The 21,946-nt window shown below is 37.2% G+C and overlaps 2 protein-coding genes across 7 annotated transcripts in view; one reads left to right on the plus strand and one right to left on the minus strand.

Moving 5' to 3' along the window:
- DENND4C (DENN domain containing 4C) overlaps nucleotides 1-18,725 on the plus strand; it is a 104,804-nt gene extending 86,079 nt beyond the window's left edge. For all 3 annotated transcript variants that reach the window (XM_081150524.1, XM_081150526.1, XM_081150525.1), the window contains 7 exons: nucleotides 1,322-1,504; nucleotides 2,268-2,463; nucleotides 4,570-4,815; nucleotides 5,970-6,087; nucleotides 13,370-13,520; nucleotides 15,311-15,375; nucleotides 15,630-18,725. In XM_081150524.1, the coding sequence (XP_081006650.1) occupies nucleotides 1,322-1,504; nucleotides 2,268-2,463; nucleotides 4,570-4,815; nucleotides 5,970-6,087; nucleotides 13,370-13,520; nucleotides 15,311-15,375; nucleotides 15,630-15,766 (1,096 nt within the window). In that variant the 3' untranslated portion in view covers nucleotides 15,767-18,725. The remainder of the gene's footprint in view (nucleotides 1-1,321; nucleotides 1,505-2,267; nucleotides 2,464-4,569; nucleotides 4,816-5,969; nucleotides 6,088-13,369; nucleotides 13,521-15,310; nucleotides 15,376-15,629) is intronic.
- A 244-nt stretch (nucleotides 18,726-18,969) lies between these two features.
- RPS6 (ribosomal protein S6) overlaps nucleotides 18,970-21,946 on the minus strand; it is a 36,262-nt gene continuing 33,285 nt past the window's right edge. For 3 of the 4 annotated variants that reach the window (XM_081150528.1, XM_081150530.1, XM_081150529.1), the window contains 5 exons: nucleotides 21,505-21,636; nucleotides 20,792-21,002; nucleotides 20,459-20,605; nucleotides 19,220-19,377; nucleotides 18,980-19,110 (listed from right to left, as the gene is read on the minus strand). In XM_081150528.1, coding sequence (XP_081006654.1) covers nucleotides 19,015-19,110; nucleotides 19,220-19,377; nucleotides 20,459-20,605; nucleotides 20,792-21,002; nucleotides 21,505-21,636 — 744 coding nt within the window. In that variant the 3' untranslated portion in view covers nucleotides 18,980-19,014. Of the gene's footprint in view, nucleotides 19,111-19,219; nucleotides 19,378-20,458; nucleotides 20,606-20,791; nucleotides 21,003-21,504; nucleotides 21,637-21,946 lie in introns of all 4 variants that reach the window. The other variant, XM_081150527.1, reaches the window with a different exon arrangement.

Raw genomic sequence — 21,946 nt, forward strand, 5'->3', positions numbered from 1 at the left:
TTTAGTTGCTTTTTAAAAATATCCAATTGTATAGATGCTTCCTCTCTATTTTTCCTTTTAGCTTCAAGTGTGGAGCTGAGTGAAATCAAACCCTAATTGCTAATGTAGTATCAACAGTTTGTGCAAGGGCTCTCTTTTATTATCGCCCCCCCCCGCCCATTTTCATTCTCATTACTTTATCCAGCAAAGACGTTGTCCTGTTTTGTGCTATATCCTTGAATATATAGCCTTATAAAATACCTTGTTTTTCAGGATTATGTATTTTTAACTTAAGTAATTAGAATAATGCTGAAAATCTTTTTTTTTAATCACTAAGTTTAAAATCCATCGGAGTTGCTGTATGTAAACCTAGTTGATTTCTCCTGCAGGAAGTTAATACCTCACTTACCCATTATCCTAGTGTTGGATACTTTAGTTGCTTCTAGTTCTTTGTTGCTATAAATATCACTGCAGTGATAACAGTGCAATGTAAAATACATGTTTACTTCTGGATTTGTGAAGTAGTTTCTCCCAGAGTAAGTCTTAGGAGTGAGACCATTGGGTCGTTTATACATGATTTCAATAAACACTGAAAGATTGCTTCCCAGGTGGCTACACTGCCAGTAGTAGTGTCTAAGAATTTTCATTTCTGTACCTCCTTTCCAGCATTTGGTATTACCACTTTTCTGATTTTTGGATTGTATTATTGGTATCTCATTTTTGTTTGAATTTCTCTGAATACTAGAGAGTTTGAGTATCTCTTCTTATACTTGTTATTCCAGCATTTTCTATGAATTGCTTTTATCCCTTGCCCCCCCTTTTTTTAATAAGCAATTTTTTTTTAATATGTCTTTATTGATTTCAGAGAGAGGAAGGGAGAGGGAGAGAGAGAGATAGAAACATCAACGATGAGAGAGTCATTGGTCGGCTGCCTCCTGCAGGGCCCCACGAGAGATCTAGCCCACAACCCGGGCATGTTCCCTGACTGGGAATCGAACTGCGATTTCCTGGATCCTAGGTCAATGCTCAACTGTTGAGCCGTGCCTGGCCAGGTCCTTCATAACTTTCTTGAATGGTTTTCAAAAACAGAAGGGATCTTATATTGAACTATAATGACCTCCTGTAGACCTTTTATTTGAATAGTTTAGGACAGGAGGGAAAGAATGAAAGTAGAGAGAGAGAGAGAGTATGTGTGTGTGTGTGTGTGTGTTTGAAATAGGCAGTATTTCTATGGGTTATATAATTCATTAATGATTTTTACCATAAAGTGATTCTAAATATGAAATTTAGAGGACTTTAGCATTTTTAAAGATTTTTGTATTTGGACTGCCATATTTTTTAGCTTTCTCCTGAAACCAAGTACCTCTGGTGACAGTTTACAAAGTGGCAGCATTCCATTGGCAAGTGAACCTTTGGAGCACAAACCTGTATCCAGTTCAGCAGAACCTGACTTGATCAACTTAATAGATTCCCCAAAACATAACCAGACTATAACTGAAGAAACAAGTTCTGCAGTTGAATCAAGGTACTGTAGGGTATAAAGAACTCCTCATAATAAATTGGGTATCCTTGTAAAAAATCCACCTTTAACGATAGCCTGACTCATGTAGGCATAAGTATTTATTGAATCAAGTGTTTATTGAGACTATTGTATGCTAAGCATTAAGCCAAACACTAAAAATAAAAAAGCAATTCTGGTCTCTATTCATAGGTGGATCATAGCATGGTAGAGATTAAATACTTGCTAATGAATCTCCATGACTTATTTGCATGCAACATAGTTCTAGTCGATTTTGTGTAATAAAGATGAAGTAATGTTTGAATAAAGCAACTGAGTAAGAACTTACTCTTTTTTTAAATGAAGCCTGTTACCTACCACATGTCCTCTTCCCACCCTTTACCAGAGCCTTTCACTCTACCCTGTTCTTCCCACCAGTTTTACAAAAATGCCTGAAGAAAATTTTATGTTTTAAAATATTTTTTAAATTGATTTTAGAGAGAGAGAGAGAGAAACAGTATCAGCTGCCTCCTGCGCACTCCCTACTGGGGACTGAGCCTACAACCGGGCATATTCCCTGACTGGGAATCAAACCGGCAGCCTCTTAGTGCATGGGACCACGCTCAACCACTGAGCCACACTGGCCAGAGCGAAAAAGTTTTATTCTTATAAGGCAGTACTGACTCCTCTCAGATATATTCAGTAGACTCAAAATTCATTGTAGAAAATACTCTAGCTATATAGATTTAGATTATTTTATAGAACAAGTGTTTCTCCATTTTTTTTTAAGTGATGAAATGAAGAATGCCAGTGGAGATGTTCAAACTGTGGAAATTTCGCCTATGCCTAATAGTTTATCAAAGCGGAATGTATCTTTGACTCGAAGTCACAGTGTTGGAGGTCCATTGCAAAATATTGACTTTTCACAGCGACCATTTCATGGCATTTCAACGGTTAGTCTTCCAAACAGTCTGCAGGAAGTTGTGGTACGTAACAGCATTATAATTATACTGTATATTCATGTAAGTATGTATTAGAACAGCACATAATTCTTCTGTAGAAGATTTATTTAAGTAACATGAAAAGTGATAAGAATTTTTCATAAACAGAGAATGTTTTAAAACTTCAAATGTGTACAAAAATAAACAGAAGAGTAACGTGAATGAGTCCCTTTGACCCATCGTCAAGATTCAGTAACTTTAGCTTAGGCCTTCTTCTTTCATGTATACCCTCCATTACAGATTATTTTGAAGGAAATTTCAAACATCATATCTTCCATTTGTAAATATCTCAGTATGTATCTCTAAAAGACAAGGACTCTTTTAAAACACAATGCCAATATCAGACTAAAAATAATAAATAATATCAAATTAGCCAGTTTTTGTTTAAATTTCTAATTGTCTCCAAAAAATGTCAAGTATGTCTGTTTCGTAGTTTGAGGAATCAGGATTAAAGAAGACCCATGCATTGCAATTGGTTGATCTGATGACAGTCCAATTCTGTTATCTTTATTATATGGAATACATCTATGAAGAGGAACTTCCCCCAGGTCTTCTGTTTGGTTTTCTAAAGATGCAATTTATGTTGGAAAGGCAGGAAAAATGTTTGATTCTCCCCCCCCACCCTTATTAACCAGTTTTCAGAATAACAAGTTGGGGTTCCTAGCATTCTCTAACACGATCATTTGATTTGGGGGAATTGATTTTTAACATCTATGTTTGCATCCATTGCTGTCATTATCCTTATTGATGTTAATTACATTACCCCATCTTTGCTCAGCTAGAACTCCGTACATGTTGGTACCTTATTACTTGTGACACAACTCTAGTAGCCTTTAAAAAAATTTTTTTTTTAACCCTCACCTCAGGATATTTTTTCCATTGCTTTTCCAGAGAGAGAAAGAGAGAGAGAAATATCAGTGTGAGAGAGAGACATTGATTGGTTGCCTTCCACTCCTGTGCTGACTGGGGCCAGGGACTGAGCCAGCAACTCAGGTTTGTACCCTTAGCTGGAATCAAACTCGGGACCCTTCAGTCCTTGGGCCGACGCTCTAACCACTGAGCCAAACCAACTAGGGCAGTCTTTTAAAGTATTTTTAAAAAATGTTTTCTTGCTTTCTTATATGATAAGATGTTTCATGCTCATGTTATATATTTTGCTTTCCATACCTAGAATCAGCCATTTCTCTAAGAAACACTGGTTCCTTTTAGAGGGAAATGGTATTTGGATACCTCAGAATAGGTACTATAGGGGTACTTATTACTGAGTTGGTCATAAACATTTTATTCTGATTATATTATGTACAACTTATAAAATCTAGGTGGGTTTTTTTCCCCACTCATTATTTTGTTTGATTTATAAAACGGCTCGTTTTGTCACAATCAAATGTAAAAATGATTTAGATATAATTTTAAAAGGAGTCAAAGAATATTAGCATAGCCCAGCTGGCATGGCTCAGCGGTTGAACATCAGCCTGTGATCCAGGAGATCAAGGTTCAGTTCCTGGTCAGGGCACGTGCCTGGGTTGTGGGCTTGATCCCTAGTATGGGGCGTGCAGGAGGCAGCTGATCAGTGACTCTCTCATCATTGATGTTTCTGTCTCTCTCCCCCTCTCCCTTCTTTTCTCTCATATCAATAAAGATATAGTAAAAAAAGAAAAAAATATATTAACACAAAAAAATTGCCCTGTCTCTTTAGAGTTGTAGGAGGAAGATAAAGTCACACATATTTTTTGTATCACCATTATAAAACATCTGAAATGTAAACATTTCTTAATTTTTAAAAATTGCCAAGGAAAAATCGTTCATACACAGGCCATTGCTCTTATCAGCTTGACAGAAAAATTCCATCATGTTTAAAATAGGGTCTATTATATGGATTATCAGTTTTATCTTATTTAACTGAAAAGTAATTATGATTAAGTATTTTTTTATAGGTTTTCATTAGGATGTTCTACTGCATGTAGCAATGGCCCGGGAATAACTGATTTTGAAAGGATAGGTAGAGAAGCATAATCTCATTGAGAAGTACTCTTAAACATCCATGCTTAAATAGGTAATATCCACATCTTTCTGTATTTTTATTTTTTTAAGGATCCTTTAGGAAAAAGACCCAACCCTCCCCCTCTTTCTGTGCCCTACCTGAGTCCTCTAGTGCTTCGGAAAGAACTTGAGTCTTTGCTAGAGAATGAAGGTGATCACGTCATCCACACGTCCTCTTTCATCAATCAACACCCGATCATTTTCTGGAACCTAGTCTGGTATTTCAGACGTTTGGACCTTCCTAGTAACTTGCCAGGACTTATCCTCACATCTGAACATTGTAATGGAGGCATACAGGTAGGGTATCAGCTTCTATACTTGTGTTACAGTGGTGGTGGTTAGGTTGAGGCTTAACTTAAAGTAACAAAGTATACAACGATAGTGGCTTAACAAGGTGCAGGTTATTTCTCTGTTACCGGATAATTTCTCTCACGTAGAAGTTTGGATAGGTGGGTTAGGGCTGGTACTCTTAGGGACCTGAGGTGCTCCTGTTTTTTGCTCAGCTGTATATGACCTCCATTTCCAAGTTCTGCACCAGAATGGCTGACTCTGCTTCTAAACTGTCACATCCACATTCCAGTTAACAGGAGAAAAATGGGTGGAAAAGAGTGTGTCTTTCCGCTTCAGGGCCAGTTCCTGGAGTTGCATATAATATTTCCATATTTATTCATTTGTCCTGTGATCTTAGTTATATGGTCATTTCTAGTTGCAAGGGTGGCTAGACAAGGTAGCTTTTATTCTGAACTATCATATTCCCAACTGAAATTCTCACAGCAACCTTATTTTAAAAGACTCGTATTCTGTACATCTGAAACGAATTCAAAATACAATTGAAAGAAGAAAAAATACCCATATTTTTCAGATGATATAACTAAAAGTTAGAGAAGTAATTTTTGCAAGGTCACATACCTAATACGTGATGGGGAGCCAAGATCCCTCTCTGGCTGTGTCTGACTCTAATGCTCCTACTAACTTGTGCTGGGAATCCCAATCCCACTGGAAGTGTGAGCTCCTAGAGTTCTTTCATTTTGATATTGAATATTGAGAGGCACCCACACCCCAAACATACACTAGGGGCACAACACAATTTTAAAGTATCACAAACTCTATTTTGACCCATTTATTTTAAGTAGTAGTACCACAAGATAGTAAGAACTATTGCGCTTACTCTTACCTTAAAATTTGTTAATCTTGGCAGTTAATGGCAGTTAACCTTTCATGTAGCCACTGTGCTAGTTACCACATTGTAATTCCAGTCCTTGAAATTTAGAATGAGAAACCTGCACTTCAGAAAATGAGTATAAATCTTCAGATCTAAATAAAAATTGTTGCATAGTATTTTAGGTTCAGAGTTTTGAAAGGACTCATCTGTTTTATATAACCAAGCTTTGCTGAGTCCTCTGGTAATTATTATGGATGAGGCACTAATACTTTCTATTGATCTTTTTTAGCTTCCTCTATCATCTCTGTCCCAGGATAGCAAACTTGTGTACATTCAGCTGTTATGGGATAATATCAACCTTCATCAGGAGCCAGGAGAACCTCTGTATGTCTCATGGAGGAATTTTAGTAAGTAAAATAGAATTAAAGACATAAAAGACTCAAACTGGAAACAACCCAAATATATATCTACCTACAGATGAATGAATAAGCAAATTGTGGAACACGCTATCCATACAGTAGAGGACTATTTAGCAGTAAAGAAGAATGGCTTACTGGGAGTGGGGGGACTAGAATTAATGTGGAGAGAGAGACAGGTTCTTTTGCGTTCGTTTTAAAAATTTTTATTCGTTTTTAGTATCTCTTCAAGGTTCTATTTTAATTCAAATTGATTTGATGTTTTATTGACCCGTTTAACTATGTCAGGTCTCCACATGAGTTGACAAGTATTGATTTGTGATTTTTCTGTCAGTACCAGTTTGGTTAGATGTTTGGAGACTAAATTATACTGGAAAAGTAATTTGGATGTGTTGGTGTAGGATCATAGTTTCAGTTATATGGATACTAGTCTCAAAGATTCTAGCTCAGTTTTAGTCTTTTTATATTTAGAATGTATTTTTACAAGGGGTTTAAAAGGTTATCATCCAGTTCAGAAGCTCTGTGAGTCAATAAGAAACCAAAAACAACCAAATAGATACGTGAGCAAATGATACCAACAGGCAGATCATGGAAGAAACATTAAATGGCTTATATGAACTATGTTAGTTTGCTAGGGCTACCTTAACAGAATACCACAGACTGGGTGGCTTAAATAACAGAAATTACAGTTCTGGAGACTGGAAGTCCAAGATCAGGGTGTTGGCAGTTTGGGTTTCTCCTGAGGCCTCTTCCTGCTTACAGATGGCCTTTTCCCTGTGCACTCATGCATCTCCCTGGTATTCTTTTCTTATAAGGACACCAGTTACATTGGATTAGGGCCCCACGTTTATGACCTCATTTAACTTTAATTACCTCCTTAAAGACCCTGTCTCCACATATAGTCACATTGGGGGGTTAGAGCTTCAACATATGAATGGGGGGGAGCATAATTCAGTCCATAACAAATACGAAAAAATGCTCAATCTCATTATTTAGTGTAATACACCTTTTTTAAAAAAAGAAAATACATTTAGAAAAAAGCTTAGATACATTAGGATGGCAAAAAAAATTTAACAGTAACATCCGATATTGAGGATATGGAGGAAAAGAATGCTTTCATGTACTGTTAGAAGTGTAAAATGAAACAGTTCTGGAGAACAGTGTAGCAAACATTATCTCGATTTAACCTGTGGATATCCTTAACTCAGTAATCACTGTAAGACAACTGTCTTCTATAGAAATACTGTGTTCAAAGCTGTTTGTACAATGAAGCTTACTGCAGGATTGTTTATAGTAATGAAAAACTTTAAGTAAATACCTAATGGGAGAACTGTGAAAAATCCACACTATAAAATGTTGGCAGCCAAGAAAAAGAATGAGAGTCATTTGTATATGTGTGTGTGAAAGGATGTGTGCCCATTATCTATTCAGTGAAAAAAGGCAGGTTGTGGAACAGTATTTGATCTTCTCTTTCTGTAGAAAAAAAAATTGAAAAATTATATGTATGTGTTTTTAATATATACATAGAAAAAGGTATAAAACTATACATCCCAAACTGTTAACAGAAGCTACTCAGCAGGAAAAGGGAAAAGTTTACTATTTTTTACTTTTCAACAATCTGTCACTACTTTGCAATTTTTTAAACTTAAAACTGGAAGAAAAAAATCCAGTGTTTTCCCTTGAAAAATGCCAGTCACAAAATTATGGCTAAATATGTTTGTCTTGTCTTTTTGTTGTTCCAGTTTTGATATTTGAATGGTTTTTAGGCAGTAGCAGAGTAACTTTGAAATTTATGCTAAAAAATAATAGAATTAGAGATGTCACTTCTTTGTTTTCCTGGATCTCTTGTTATGCAAAGTGGCCCCCAAATGCTGAAGGAGCCAAGTGGCCAAGAAATGATATGATGCAGCCAGGTCCAGCTTTTTGGTTTAATAGGGAATTCACTTACAGAAAGCAGTCCTGGGCTGCAGCAGGACAGAAAAGGGATACCTGTACCGTTCATCCTTTGACCACCAGTTTTATATTCCCCTAAGACATGGACCTACTTACTCCAAAAGGAATGGTACGGGTGATTGAGGGAAACAAAAGGAACGGGATACTGGGGCTCTGGTGCCATGGGGAGTTAAAAGATAGGTAAATGCTGAGGACACCTTACCCTGGAAGAAGGGCTAAACGGTGGAGGAAGGATTAATGATAGTTGTGATTAACCCAAGCCTTTGTGCACATTCCAGAGTCTGTGGGGTTGGGGGAGGGGCACAGGGGTTCAGGCAGATTAGTTTTAGAATGGAGTCAGCTTTTTAAGATGAATTCAGGTTTATCCTCACAACCTGAAATAGACAAGTGATTCAAAATGTTCTCTAATTTTTGGTGGGATGAAAATTAGAACTCTCAAGAATGGCCTTGTTTCTGTACTTAACTGGCTGCATTATATGAAGAATTGGCATATAAATAAGATTAAAAGATATAAGAATTAACTGAGAGATGACTTCTGGAATGGTAGTATGAGGAACTCCGACACCCGCTCCTCAGCAAAACAACCATAATTGGTGAAATTATTATTATGTTTTTCTTTTTAAATATATCTTTATTGATTTCAGAGAGAGGAAAGGAGAGGGAGAGAGAGAGATAGAAACATCAATGATGAGAGTCATTGATCAAGCCCACAACCCGGGCATGTGCCCTGACCGGGAATCGAACCCCGATCGCCTGGATCCTAGGTCGACGCTCAACCACTGAGCCACGCTCGGCCGGGCATAATTGGTGAAGTTAAAGGGAAAAAAGTCTAAGGCTGTAGAGCAAATGAACAAACATTCATTCAAGAAAATATACTAAATTTCAGTAAAATCAGTGTGTTTCTGTGGCACTTGAGTTGAACTTGCTGCTTCCCTCCAGCTCTCAGTCAGGGCTTCATTCAGCATCTCCCTGGGAAAGAAGCTGCTACCTGTTACTCTCAGCTCTGTTATCACAGAGGTGAAGTTACAGGGGGAAGAGAGGCTCATTTCCTCCACCCAGCCTCCATTCGTTGGGTAGCCAAGCCATTCTGTCTCGGTTTTGGCAAGCCAAGAGGGCTGGGGGTCCCAATTATTCTTACTGCATCTTGCTTATAGGGCAGAAGTTGTATGCCAGGAGAGGTAAGCTGAAAAGGCACAGGCTACTGCTCCTACTCAACACCCTGTTCACAAAGCAGGAGTGTCATTTCAAGAGAAGGGCCACTGTTCTGAGCCTCAGCTTCAGAGCAGTGGCTCAGAAATTTTGCTCAGGAGGAGAGGCAGGTCATAAGAACAGAGAGCTCTGAAATTCCCTGCAAAGGAAATGACTATTTAGAACAGAGTATGGGGAATTTCAAGCCTGAGAACACTCTTGAAAACAGTGGAGATTTAGGTGAGAAGGTCAGTATTACCCTGATACAAAAACCAAAAACATCCATAAAAAAAGAAAACTAAAAATCTGTATTACTTATGAATATGGACATAAAAATTCTCAACAAAATGCTAGCAAGCCACATCCAACAATATAGAAAAAGGATTGTACAGCCTTGACCAGGTACAGTTTATACCAGGCATGCCATGTTGGTTTAACATTTGAAAACCAGTTAAGTAATACACCATATCAATATAATAAAGGACAAAACCTACATGATCATCTTAATAGGCATAGCTACAGCATTTGATGAAATCCATCACCCTTTGTTAAAAACACTTAAGCTAGAAATAGAGAGGAACTTACTCAATTTGATTGTGAGTATCTGTGAAAACCCAGTTTTCTTAATGGTGAAAGACAATACTTTCCCCTAAGTACAGGAACAAGACAAAGCTGTCTTATTTTTATCATTTCTTTCAACATTGTACTGGAGGTTCTTGCTAGAGCAATTAGACAAGAAAATAAAAGTCATCCAAAAAGGAAAGGAAGAAGAAGAACTATCTCTGTTTGCAGATTATGTGATCCTAACATAGAAAATCCCAAGGAATATATACACACAAACACAAAACATGGTAATAAGTTCAGCAGAGTTGCAGGATATATAAGTATACAAAAATCATCTGTATTTCTATACACTTTCAATAAATAATCAAAAAATGAAATTAGGAAAATAATTCCATCTATAGTAGCATTAAAAAGAATAAAATTCAGGGGGCTGGGTAAAAAAGGTGAAGGGATTAAGGAAAAACAACTCATAGACACAACAGTATGGTGATTACCAGAGGGAAAGGGGGGTGGGGAGAGGTAGAAGGAGGGTATAGGGGGGATAAATGGTGATGGAAGGAGACTGGACTTGGGGTGGTGAACACACAGTACATTATAGAGATGATGTATTACAGAGTTGTACACCTGAAACCTATACAATTTTATTAACCAGTGTCACCTCAGTAAGTTCAATTAAAAAAATAAAATTAATAGGAATAAACTTGTTGAAAGAAGTAGAAAACTTACACTCTAAAAACTAAAATAATTGTTGAAAGAAATTAAAGAACTAAGTAAATGGGAAGAAATACCATACTCGGGAGAGTTAATATTAAGATGGCAGTACTTCCAAGTTCTACAGATTCAGCAAAACCCCTATCAAAATTCCAGGTGGCTTTTTTACAGAAATTGACAAGCCTATCCTAAAAATCACATGGATATTCAGGGGACCTAGAAGAGCCAATCAATCTTGAAAATGAAGAACAAAGTTGTAGGACTCATACTTCTCAATTTGAAAATTTAATACAAAGCTACAGTAATCAAGGAAGTAGAATACTGCATAGGAATAGACAGTATAGGTCAATGGAATAGAATTGAATTTCCAGAAATAAACCCTTACATGTAGAGTCAGTTGCCTTCCAACATGAATTCCAAGACCACAGAACTGGGACAAATGGTACTGGGACAACTGGAGCAAGATGCAAAAAAAAAAAAAAGGTTGGATTGCTTCCTCAAATCATACATAAAAATGAACTCAGAATGGATCCTAGACCTAAATGTAAAGCTAAAATTGTAACACCCTTAGAAGAAAACATAGGAGTAAGTCTTCATGGCCTTGTGTAGGGCAAGGTCTTCTTAGATACACCACCAAAAGCAAAAGAAACAAAAGAAAAAATAGATAAATTGGACTTCATTAGAGTCAAAAACTGCTGAAAAGTAAACCATCAAAAAAGTGCAGTGTCAATCCAGAGAATAGAATAGGGAAGATATTTGCAAGTAATATATTTTAAGAGAATATATAAAGAACTCCTACAACTCAATAATAAAAGACAAATAACATTTAAAAAATGGGCAAAGGATCTGTCTTAGTCCATTTGGGCTGCCGTAACAAAATACCACAGACTGGGTAGCTTATGAAAAACTGAAGTTTGTTTCTCAGTTTTGGAGTCTGAAAGTCCAAGATGAGGAGGGTGTTAGCATGGTCAGTTAAGGGCCCTCTTCTGGATTGCAGACTCTCATTATAGCCTCACGTGACAGAAGGGGTAAGGGGTCTCTTTAATGCTTTTTTACAAGGGGCACTAATCCATTCGTGAAGACTGCCCTCATGACTTTATTTCTTCCCAAAGCCTTCACCTCCTAATACCATCACATTGGGCATTAGGTTTTCAACATACACATTTTGGGGAGACACATTCAGACCATAGCAGGATCTGGCAGCTCTCCAAAGAAGATGGCCAAAAGCAAATGAAAAGATGTTCAATATCTCTAGATGTCAAGGACATGCGAATCAGAACCACAAAGAGGTACCACTTCACACTCACCATATTGGCTGTAATCAAAAGGACAGATGCAAGTGTTGGTGAGCATAGAAAGAAATTAAACCCTCACACACTGCTGATTAGAATAAAAAATTGTGCAGCTGCTCTGGAAAACAGTTTCAGTTCCTCAAAATAGTAAAGTTACCATATGACACAGCAGTTGTTCTTAGTATATAGCCAAGTGAAAACATACGTCCACATAGAGACTTATACACTGTTCTTACCAACATTTTTCTTAATAGCCAAACAATGGAAACAACCTAAATGTCTTATCAGCCGATGAATGGATAAAGTTTGGTATATCCATACAATGAAATATTTGGCTGAATACTGACATATGCTACAGCATGGATGAATTTAAAAACATTAGAGAAGAAGCCAGTCACAAAAGAGAACAGAAAGTATGATACCATTTATATGAAATATCTAGAATAGGCAAATCTGTAGAGACAAAAAGTAATGGTTACCTAGGGCTGAGGGGTTGGGAAGATAGAGGAGTGACTAATAGGTAGGAGGTTTCTTTTGGTGGTAACAAAAATGTTTTAAAGTTGATTGTGATGGTGGTTCACTACCAGAATATATTAAAAAACACTGTTTTGTACAGTTTAAATGGGTGAATTGAATGGTTTGGGAATTATATTTCAGTAAAGGTGTTCTTTTAAAAATTGAATTAAAGGAGAAACAGTGAAGTTACGTATTATATTTGGGTTAGGCTCTAAAATTACAGCCCAGCATGAAAACCAAATCTATTCCAAGGAAACATTTAGCAGGTAGAAGACCTAGGATCAAAACCGACAGCAGCCAGTAATTCCTCTTGTATTGTAACAGAGAATTTTGCTATTTATTTGGTTGAACACAAATGAAATATTACTAGTTGTCTTTATTAAGGGGTTGTGTTGTATGAAAAATACAACAGCTTAGTTTATGACAGGCACTTAGAATGAGTCTAGACTGGGGAGTTATTGGGTACATATTCCCATCTCAACTAATTGTGTGAAAATAAAATTGTATGGCTTCTGGAATGACTTGCAGTATTCAAGTTTTCCCTTTTTGTGGGCCAGCCACACTGTTGATTTTGTATATTTTTCATATTAGTATGATTCAATTTCAGTATACCACTGAAGCACTTTTGTAAACTATGAAGTCTGTATAAATGTCTGTTACACTTAAAGATGATTCTCTCACATAAAGAAATTAAGAAGTAGACACTCCAGGACTGATGGGCACCTGCTCTGTCATCAGGGACTCAGGCTCTTTCTGTTGCCTGCTTTTCAGTAAAGATTGCTTCATGGTCACAGGATGGCTGCTGGAGTACAAGCTCCAGCCTCAAACAGGAAGCCCTAAGTTCAGGGAAAGCCCAAAGGGACAGGTCTCTCCTCTCTGCAGAAAGCACCAAAAATATTTTTTAGCCAGTCACATTGCCACATAACTTTACTAGTAAGGGGGACGGTGATGTTGAATAGAAAAGTAAAAATGCTACAACTCTGGAGAAAAACTTCTTTAATAACTAGAGTGGGTAACTATATTCTTAATTACTGTGTTTTTATTATTAGATTCTGAAAAGAAATCGCCTCTCCTGTCAGAGGAACAACAAGCAACCAGCACTTTAGTAGAAACCATCAGGCAGAGTATTCAGCGTAATGATGTTCTCAAACCCATCAGCCTGCTTTCACAGCAAATAAAGCCGGACAAGACAAGACAAAGGTATAACTCAGCATTTGCCACTCAAAATAATGTCATGTTTTTAAAAATCATTTTAAAATAACTCCAGTTGTAAAAGAAACACATACTCTATGTAGAACATCTGATTATTTTAAAAAGTGCTCCCAAAATGTATACATTCATACTTGAGCACAAATAAAATAAATATCTGGGGAGAACAGATTAAATTTTAGGAGGTAATTCACTCATGTTAAAACATGAATGTTTCGGGAAACTAATGCTATTCACTAGAAACCCTCTTGTTTGTTAACATTGATGTTACATGTACTTGTTCAGGCCCTGTCATACCCACACTTCTTATCTTTACTTGAGGGACCGAAAGAAAAAGGGGTTTCAGAGGAGAAACAATTTAGGAGAGTGATGGAAGTGAATTACCAAGGGTATGGAGCTCTCCTGATCCTCTTACTATTGTTTGGTAACATGCTTGGATCAGAACTCAACCCGGTGTCAGCATAAGTGACTTCTGCAGTGGAAGTTTCAGAAGAGCTTAGTACAAGGATCGATAATGAAAATGGATGGATCCTCTTGTTGAGGTGGAGATACCCCTTTCACAGTCTAAAGAGCGTCTGGTTTCAAGCATTTGTAGTGTAAGGGCAGGGAAGAAATATTAGGAATTATCTGTTAGGGCTTCTGAAGCTTCTAAAGAAAAGCTACATGGAGCATCATCAGAATCAGCATCACTCTCTAATTTTTTGTTCTATGTAAATATTCAAACCAGCTTATTTCTTGTTTATTTTTAAATTATTTTTTAGTCCGCACCTGAGGATATTTTTCCCATTGCTTTTCAGAGAGAGTGCAGAGGGACGGGGGGCTGGGGAAGAGAAACATCCATGTGAGACACATCCACTGGTTTCCTCCCACGGGCACCTCGACCCCGGCAGGGTGGGAACCCACAACCCAGGTACATGCCCTGGACTGGGAATCAAACCTGCGACCCTTAGGTGTCAGGCCAACACTAGCCACTAAGCAACACCAGTCAGGGCTTAAGTTGTTTATTTTTATTTATTAATTTAATTTTTAAAAATATATGTTTATTCATTTCAGAGCGAGGAAGGCGGGGGGGAGAGAGAGAGAAAGAGAAACATCAATGATGAGAGTCATTGACCACCTGTTGCCTCCTGTGCACCCCCCACTGGAGATCGAGCCCGAAACCCGGGCATGTGCCCTGACCAGGAATCGAATCCCAATCTCCTGGATCCTAGGTCGATGCTCAGCCACTGAGCCATGAAGCTTATTTTTAAGTTTTCATTTGTGACATTTTTATATCCACTAACCAAATAAAGGTGACTTATCTTTTATTGTTGGATTAGATAGTAAAGAGACCATACCACCTTTCCAGGGTTTTTAGATTCCTAACTTAGAAATTAATCTGTTACTTTGTCAAGTGGCAAAAGATAAGAAAGACCCTGCTTTTGTAAATTTTAATTAGGAATTAGAACAGTGACATTGTTAAAAAAATTATAAGAAAGTTAACGTAAACCATTTTTGTTTTTGGTGTGAAGCTTTATGCCCATTAACTTTTAACTTTTTAACTTTAAATAGTCACTGGAAGTAGCTGCGAAAATAGTAGAGTTCAGTGCACCCTTTCCCCAGCTTCCCCCAAAGGTGACATCTAACTGTAGTACATATCAAAATCAGGACCTCGACACAGGTACATTCTTCTTAATTAGACCACAGAACTTAATCCTTTTCTTTTAACCCATTTAAAAATACCTTCACGTGTTTATTTTTATACTCGTTGCCTATTAACTTAAAAAATATTTGTTTTATAGGAGTTTATACAGAGAAATCCTCTTCTTATCATTAGTGTCTCTTGGAAGAGAGAATATTGATATTGGTAAGTTGGTTAATTAGGGAATTATTTTCTGTTTTCTTACATTTTATTTTCTAATGTAATTTTATTTCCTTAAGTAATTTTAAAAATTGTAACTGATGCGTGTAAATACTCTACTTGCCTTTAGAAAGATTTCTACTTTTGAATATGCAGTGTGTATACACACACACACACACACGATTTGACTACCATTTTTAAATGCACAAGTTTTATTTTCTTTAACAAATCCCAACTGCATTTTTAAAATTGTTTTTCAGAGGCTTTTGATAATGAATATGGACTTGCATATAATAGTCTATCTTCAGAAATCCTTGAAAAGTTGCAGAAAATTGATGCTCCACCAAGTGTCAGTGTGGAATGGTGCAGGAAGTGTTTTGGAACGCCTCTCATTTAAACTGCATTTCTGACACACAGTGCTGGGGGAATAGTTTCAGTCTGGAAACACGTAAGGTTTGTTCCAAATGCTAAGAATTGGTGAAAACTGAAATGACGGAACTCTTGGGACAATATAGAATGAAGTGTAAATTCATACTGAATCATCTTGCAATGAAACAAGCCATTAAAATGCCCCAGGGTTTATTGATGTTGAAAATTTCCAACTTCTGAATGGTGTATCTGCCTCTGCTTAGAACTGTTAGGATTTCTCAATATTTGTAGTAGTTTGATAATGAGAAACCATATTCATCCTTGGCATTTTGTTTATATTTGAAGCTAATTGGGTTTGGAGAATGACAATTTAGTGTAAACTTGCCTAACCCCAATACAAATGAAATATTTCAATTATAAGAGCAACTCTTTGTGTATGTGTGTATATATGTGTGGCTGTATGTGTATATACAGCCATATTATATTTATTAAAATTTGTAGATTGCATATTGTTTTCTGAAAGGGGTAAATGACTACTACAAAACTCACCTGTAGTCATTAATCTCAAAATCATCTTAAAGTATGACAACTGCCTTGCCTCTGACTTTAAATTTAATATATATCTTCACCCTTCAAATTTTGTATTATCATCTTTAATGGATTGTATCTTGAATATCCAGTTACTTTCTTCCATCTACTTCCCAATACCATGCTAATATGCAGCAGCTTTAAAATCGGAATGAGCCAGTCTGTTTAAATAAAATTAAATTGGCTTCATAAATCACAAAATTGGAACATGCTTAAAATGCTTGTATATATTGTCTTTGGACCTGAAATTGTTCAGGCACATTAAATGGTTGCTATTGGTCACTTTTTTAAAACCTGTGGGATAAACTTGCACTGCAGTTTTGTGTAATATATAGATTTGTATGCTTATTTGTGCATTTGTAAATACTGTTTTTTTTGGATGAATCAATTGTCTTAATACTTTAAAGCTATTGAGCTTGTTGCCAGTAGATTTAAGAAAATCATGACCTCACATGCCTGACAACTATCATGCCTTCTTAGAAACAACCCTTAGGAACAGTAAGATTGCCTTAACTCTCTGCATGGTGTAAAACGCCAGTAGTTGTGTTTTATAGTAATTCTACATGACTGAATCAGTGGATACAAAAAATTTACTGGTAGTTAACAGCACAAATCTCCCTTCCACCTGGTGTTATCTTTTACATATTGTTGCTGTACCAGTCTTTCATCATTTCAGGGTTAATCTGACCTATGCAGAATTCTAGTTTCAATTTATTGTGAAAGTGCTAAATGAAAGAACTTCAGAAATTATGTAGTTCTCATTACCTTAAAAATGGATCTTTTGCACTATCTCAGAGTATATATTTTTGCAACTTAAGACTTGGTACTAGTTTTAATACTACACTTACTGCCCCAACGGAGAGTTTGTAATTACTCAAAAAGATGGCAGTTGAATGAAAGGAGTCTTGTTTGCTGTGTTTGTTACATTTTTAAGCTTCCTGAAATGTATGCAATTAGAACCTTTGTGTTCTTTAGAATTCCAGTATTGTTTTTTTCCATTTTTTCTCTGTAGCCTTAAACTAAATTACTTCCCACTAAAAACCCCCACAAACCTGTAATGATCTCCTTACACATTGAAGAATTTTTGGCTGTATTATACCTAATTATAAATTTTCTAGTAACTTTTTGTAACACTCTAAGTACAGCTATTACATATTGGAAATCTGAGCCTGCTGCAGTCAGAAATAGAAACTGATTTGTTAAAAATTAAAGGCCTTTTCTAGCACCTACCACAAAAAGGGTACCACTAAAACTTATACCAAAAACAGATCTCAGATCATTTGAATAATCTCTAGGACGTGATGTCTAGAATGAGTTGAAGCACTGTATGAAACATCCTGGTAACTTCTGAAAGCAGTCTTTCAAATTAGTCCAGATTGTTTACCCTAAAACCTTGTACTGTTTTTGGTTTTGATAGTCTAACTTTAGCTCCATTTTGTAAATTGATAATTGCATCCTGCATGGTTAATGAGCATGTGTCCCATCAACTTTGGGATGTCCAGTTGTTGCCCTTTTACTTCATTTTTGATACATAATAGTAATACAAGATAGAACACGTTTGTGATCTTACTATCTCTTAAAATATTCCCTAACATCCTTTTAAAAGTCAGAAAGCAGTATGGTTCATGGTTTGTGTATTAGGGTCAACCACATATGTACTGGTAAAGACAGAATTTTGGGCTACACATCAGACTTGCCTTTTGGCCTTAAGTTACCCCTGATGACTCAAGTATGTCCTTTTTGTTTTGGGTATCTTTAAAAAATGCTGCATTTCCCCTTTTGCTTTTTAAATTCAACTTTAATTTATACATTGTCAATTGCCAGTTAAAACTTTTCACATTATGTAACTAATACCATGTTATTAAGAGCAATGGGGATCTCTTACGGTTGTCTTGCTTCTCACAGTATGGTCCAGGCATTATTGGCCACACTTGGGAACTTATCTGCAAGTACAGAACCCCTTTCCTTTACCCTTAAAGCCTAGTGTGCCTTCTTTTTAAGACCCTTCTACTGTGTAAAGGATGGTTTTAACTAATTACCAGAGATTAGATATGGCACATTAGAAAAAGTATACTATTTTCTCTTTGTGCATCCTTTATTGGTGCAAGTGTTTAATCTTAAACAGACATAGTAAACTCCTTTTCAGAGTGTGGAATAGAATAAAAGCATGAATAACAATTCACTGAAGTTGAAAGCTTTCTGTTAATGTAGTAAATTTGCACTGGTTTTAAAAGCTTTGTGAACTTTTGCAAAATGGTATCCATTAACTATGCTTTTAACAAGTTACCTTTTTTATCACATATGACAAATGTCCATCTTCACAAGGGCACTTTTCATGTATTGTGCATAGATGTTTAAGAAAAACGGTATTCTTCAAAATAAAAGTGTATAAATGATTAGTTCTGGTCATTTGTTTTCCTGGAATTGTTCTATGCTTGCTGAAAATGCCTTATGCTAAGAGAATCTTTTCCTGGACCATCCAGATTCCAAGAGAAGCCCTGCCTTGCACATCTCTTCCACTGTATCACAGTATGTCCCTTCCAGGTTTTCTCTATCATTAGATTGCTGTACACAGTACTCCCTTATGACCCGAGTTTCAGTCCCCTCATTTATCTAAACTTTATCAATGAAAAGTCAGTAGAGGAGATTTGAAGTCTGTGCTCATTTATTTGTTACTCTTACAAAATCTCATTTTTGACTGGACTCAGACTTAGAGGTAGAAGCTCTCAGAGAGGACAGCCTACGTCTCTTGGCAATCTGTTCCTGGCGTTTTTCTTTGGCCTCCTAAACAAAACAAAACATCAGTCAAAGCCAAAGCCTGTCTGTGTTAAAAATGCAAACCCAAAGTGAGGCCTGATCCCTCACCCCTCCACCCCAACCATTTTAGACTGACCTTCATTCTCTTGGCCAAAAGTTTAGCGTATTCTGCAGCCTCTTCCTTATTTTTCTTAGTCCGCTGTTTCTTCAGAGCAATACGCCGACGTTTGTGTTGCAGGACACGTGGAGTAACCAGACGCTGAATCTTGGGTGCTTTAGTCCTAGGTTTCTTACCTAAAAATTTAGACAATGGCTTAACCACTTCTCAATACACATCTACATTTAAAAAACTTCAGAAACAAACTTTAGTTAGTAGTATCTATGAACACTTAATATAAGGAAAACTGAAGTCCCTCTAAAAAGTGACCAGGCTAACTTTACCTTCTAGCTGCCAGTGTTTTCCTAATGAACACATTTGTTCCTCACTAGACAGCACATTAAGTCATACCTAATTTGGATGTGAAGCTCAAAATCATATGTAAATTTAGGTTAATTCCCTTGACAATGAAGTCATATTCCAAACTTTTTTCTATCACTTTGATTTCCTGTTGACAAAGTGAGATAAATGATCCCTTACTATAAAGACACAAGGACCACCTTAAAAACACCTGCAAGCTAGCACACTCACTACACTGAGGTGTGATTATGGGGAACTCCTGTGTATTTGCCAATTACTTTTTAAAGTTTAAGTTTCAGGAGACTAATACTACATCCTCAACTTTTAAAATAGTACCCGGCACATAAATATTTATTCCATTTACTGTAAATGTTCATACACCTCACTACAGAAATATTAATGTTACAGAGCATTGCAGCCACAGACCACACTAGTGACGGGTTATGTTGCTTAACAATTTACCTTAAAATATAAAACTCCCCAATCCCAAACACCCATTCCCTAATATCTCACAGGTGAAAATGAGGGTCAGAAGTTAAAGCAAGTTCAGCTGATGAAAGCATGCATTTCTTTTGTAAACAAAAAATTAGAACCTCTGATGTGAAAGGAGCAGCATTCTTCCAACTCTTAACCCAAAAGCAATGAACTTAATGTCTGGTAAGTTATCTTTGGATAAGCTTATACATCAATGACTACCAGGAAAATTTCTAAGAAAAATTTTAACGCCCTAATAGAGGGCAGTGGATGTAACAAGGATCAATACCAACTACAAATCTTGACGGTCTTCAATCTTTTCCTAAAAACTACAGACAGGCAAGTTGCAGGCACAGATTTTTTCTTCTAATGAACACTCAAAACACTAGTGACAGATTACTGCAATTAAGCAAGCCCTAAATTAAATATCATAATCTCCCCTACCTTCTTTGTTTAGGGGCTTTCTCACAACATATTGGCGGACATCATCTTCTTTAGAGAGATTGAAAAGTTTGCGGATTCTGCTAGCTCTTTTGGGCCCCAGGCGACGAGGCACAGTAGTATCAGTGAGACCAGGAATATCTTTTTCCCCTAAGAGACGTGAACAAAGACATTTTAATTCAACTTCCTTACAAAGAACCCTAAGTTACTTCTCATACATTGGTAAAAACAAAACCACCCCACTGGTCCAACTGGATATGGCAAATGAGAAAACATTTGGACAATCAACTTGAAATCAGTGTCAACAGTAACTGAACTCAAGAACATAAGCCTCACCTTTTTTTACAATGACCAAGTTGAGAACACTGAGGTTGGCATCCACAATGCAACCCCGAACAGATTTGCGCTTTCTCTCTCCAGTCCTCCTTGGTCTGTAACAGGAATGCCCCTTACTCAGCAGTAGGCGGACACGACCATGGGTCAAGACACCCTGCTTCATGGGGAAACCTTGTTTGTCGTTCCCACCACTGATTCGAACCACATAACCCTGCAGAACACAATGATACATTATAAAGGACTGTGGCCTCTCTCAAGCACATTCTCAATTCTAGTATAAGTACAGGTCATTAAGTACAATTTGAAATTTCTTAAACTTTACTCCTCGGGTATGTCTACATTTCCAATTGGCCAAGTTCAATTAGCAAATTCAATCAAGCCATATTTCTAACCTATGATTTACCAGAAATAACAGTTCTAGGGGAAGACTACGTTAAGAAACCAAACAACAGATAAACTAGACACCCCTTCTCGACACTTTTAAAAATACCCTCTGGAGACCATTAGCTTGCAGGGCAATTAGTATTTAGATTTTCTCATTTGCGCTACAAAACCCTGCCAGGTGATAGCTCCACCTTATGGGATGACGTTTGGGAGTAACTAACCCAAGGTCAGCGGGAAGACCCGGAGTTTGAAACCCATTACACATACGGATTACCAGCAGCGTTTACCGCCTCCCAAGGAGCAGCAACAATTTGACAGTCAACTCTTACCTTCCATTCTTCACCCAAAGCGTCAGCAGCAACTTCTGTGGCCATACGCTTCTCATAAAAGGTACGAAGTTTGCGTTCATCGTCCACTTCAATGAGTTTCTGGCAGCCAGTGGCTGGGAAAGAGATGTTCAGCTAAGGATTAAACGAGGGGGGGGAGAGCTTTATGAAAACTGCAGAACCACCTACAAAAGTATTCCACTGCAAAATGCCTTCCATATCAAAACCTCCCCGCCCCCCCCAGCAGAAAACTTGATTTGACTTTAACTACAAAGCACGTGTGTGCATAGCGCGTAACAAGCGCCGCGCTAAAAATAGGGCATCGTTTATCAGGCCCTGCTGAACGACTCCGAGGGCGAAGCGTGCTCCGCAGCCGTTCACCCTCTGGAGAAAGGAGCCCAACCTACAGCAGGGCCATATCCGTCCCGGCTAGGCCCGGGGACGC

Source organism: Miniopterus schreibersii, assembly GCF_964146895.1.
Source record: "Miniopterus schreibersii genome assembly, chromosome: 11".
Taxonomy (NCBI): Eukaryota; Metazoa; Chordata; class Mammalia; order Chiroptera; family Miniopteridae; genus Miniopterus; species Miniopterus schreibersii.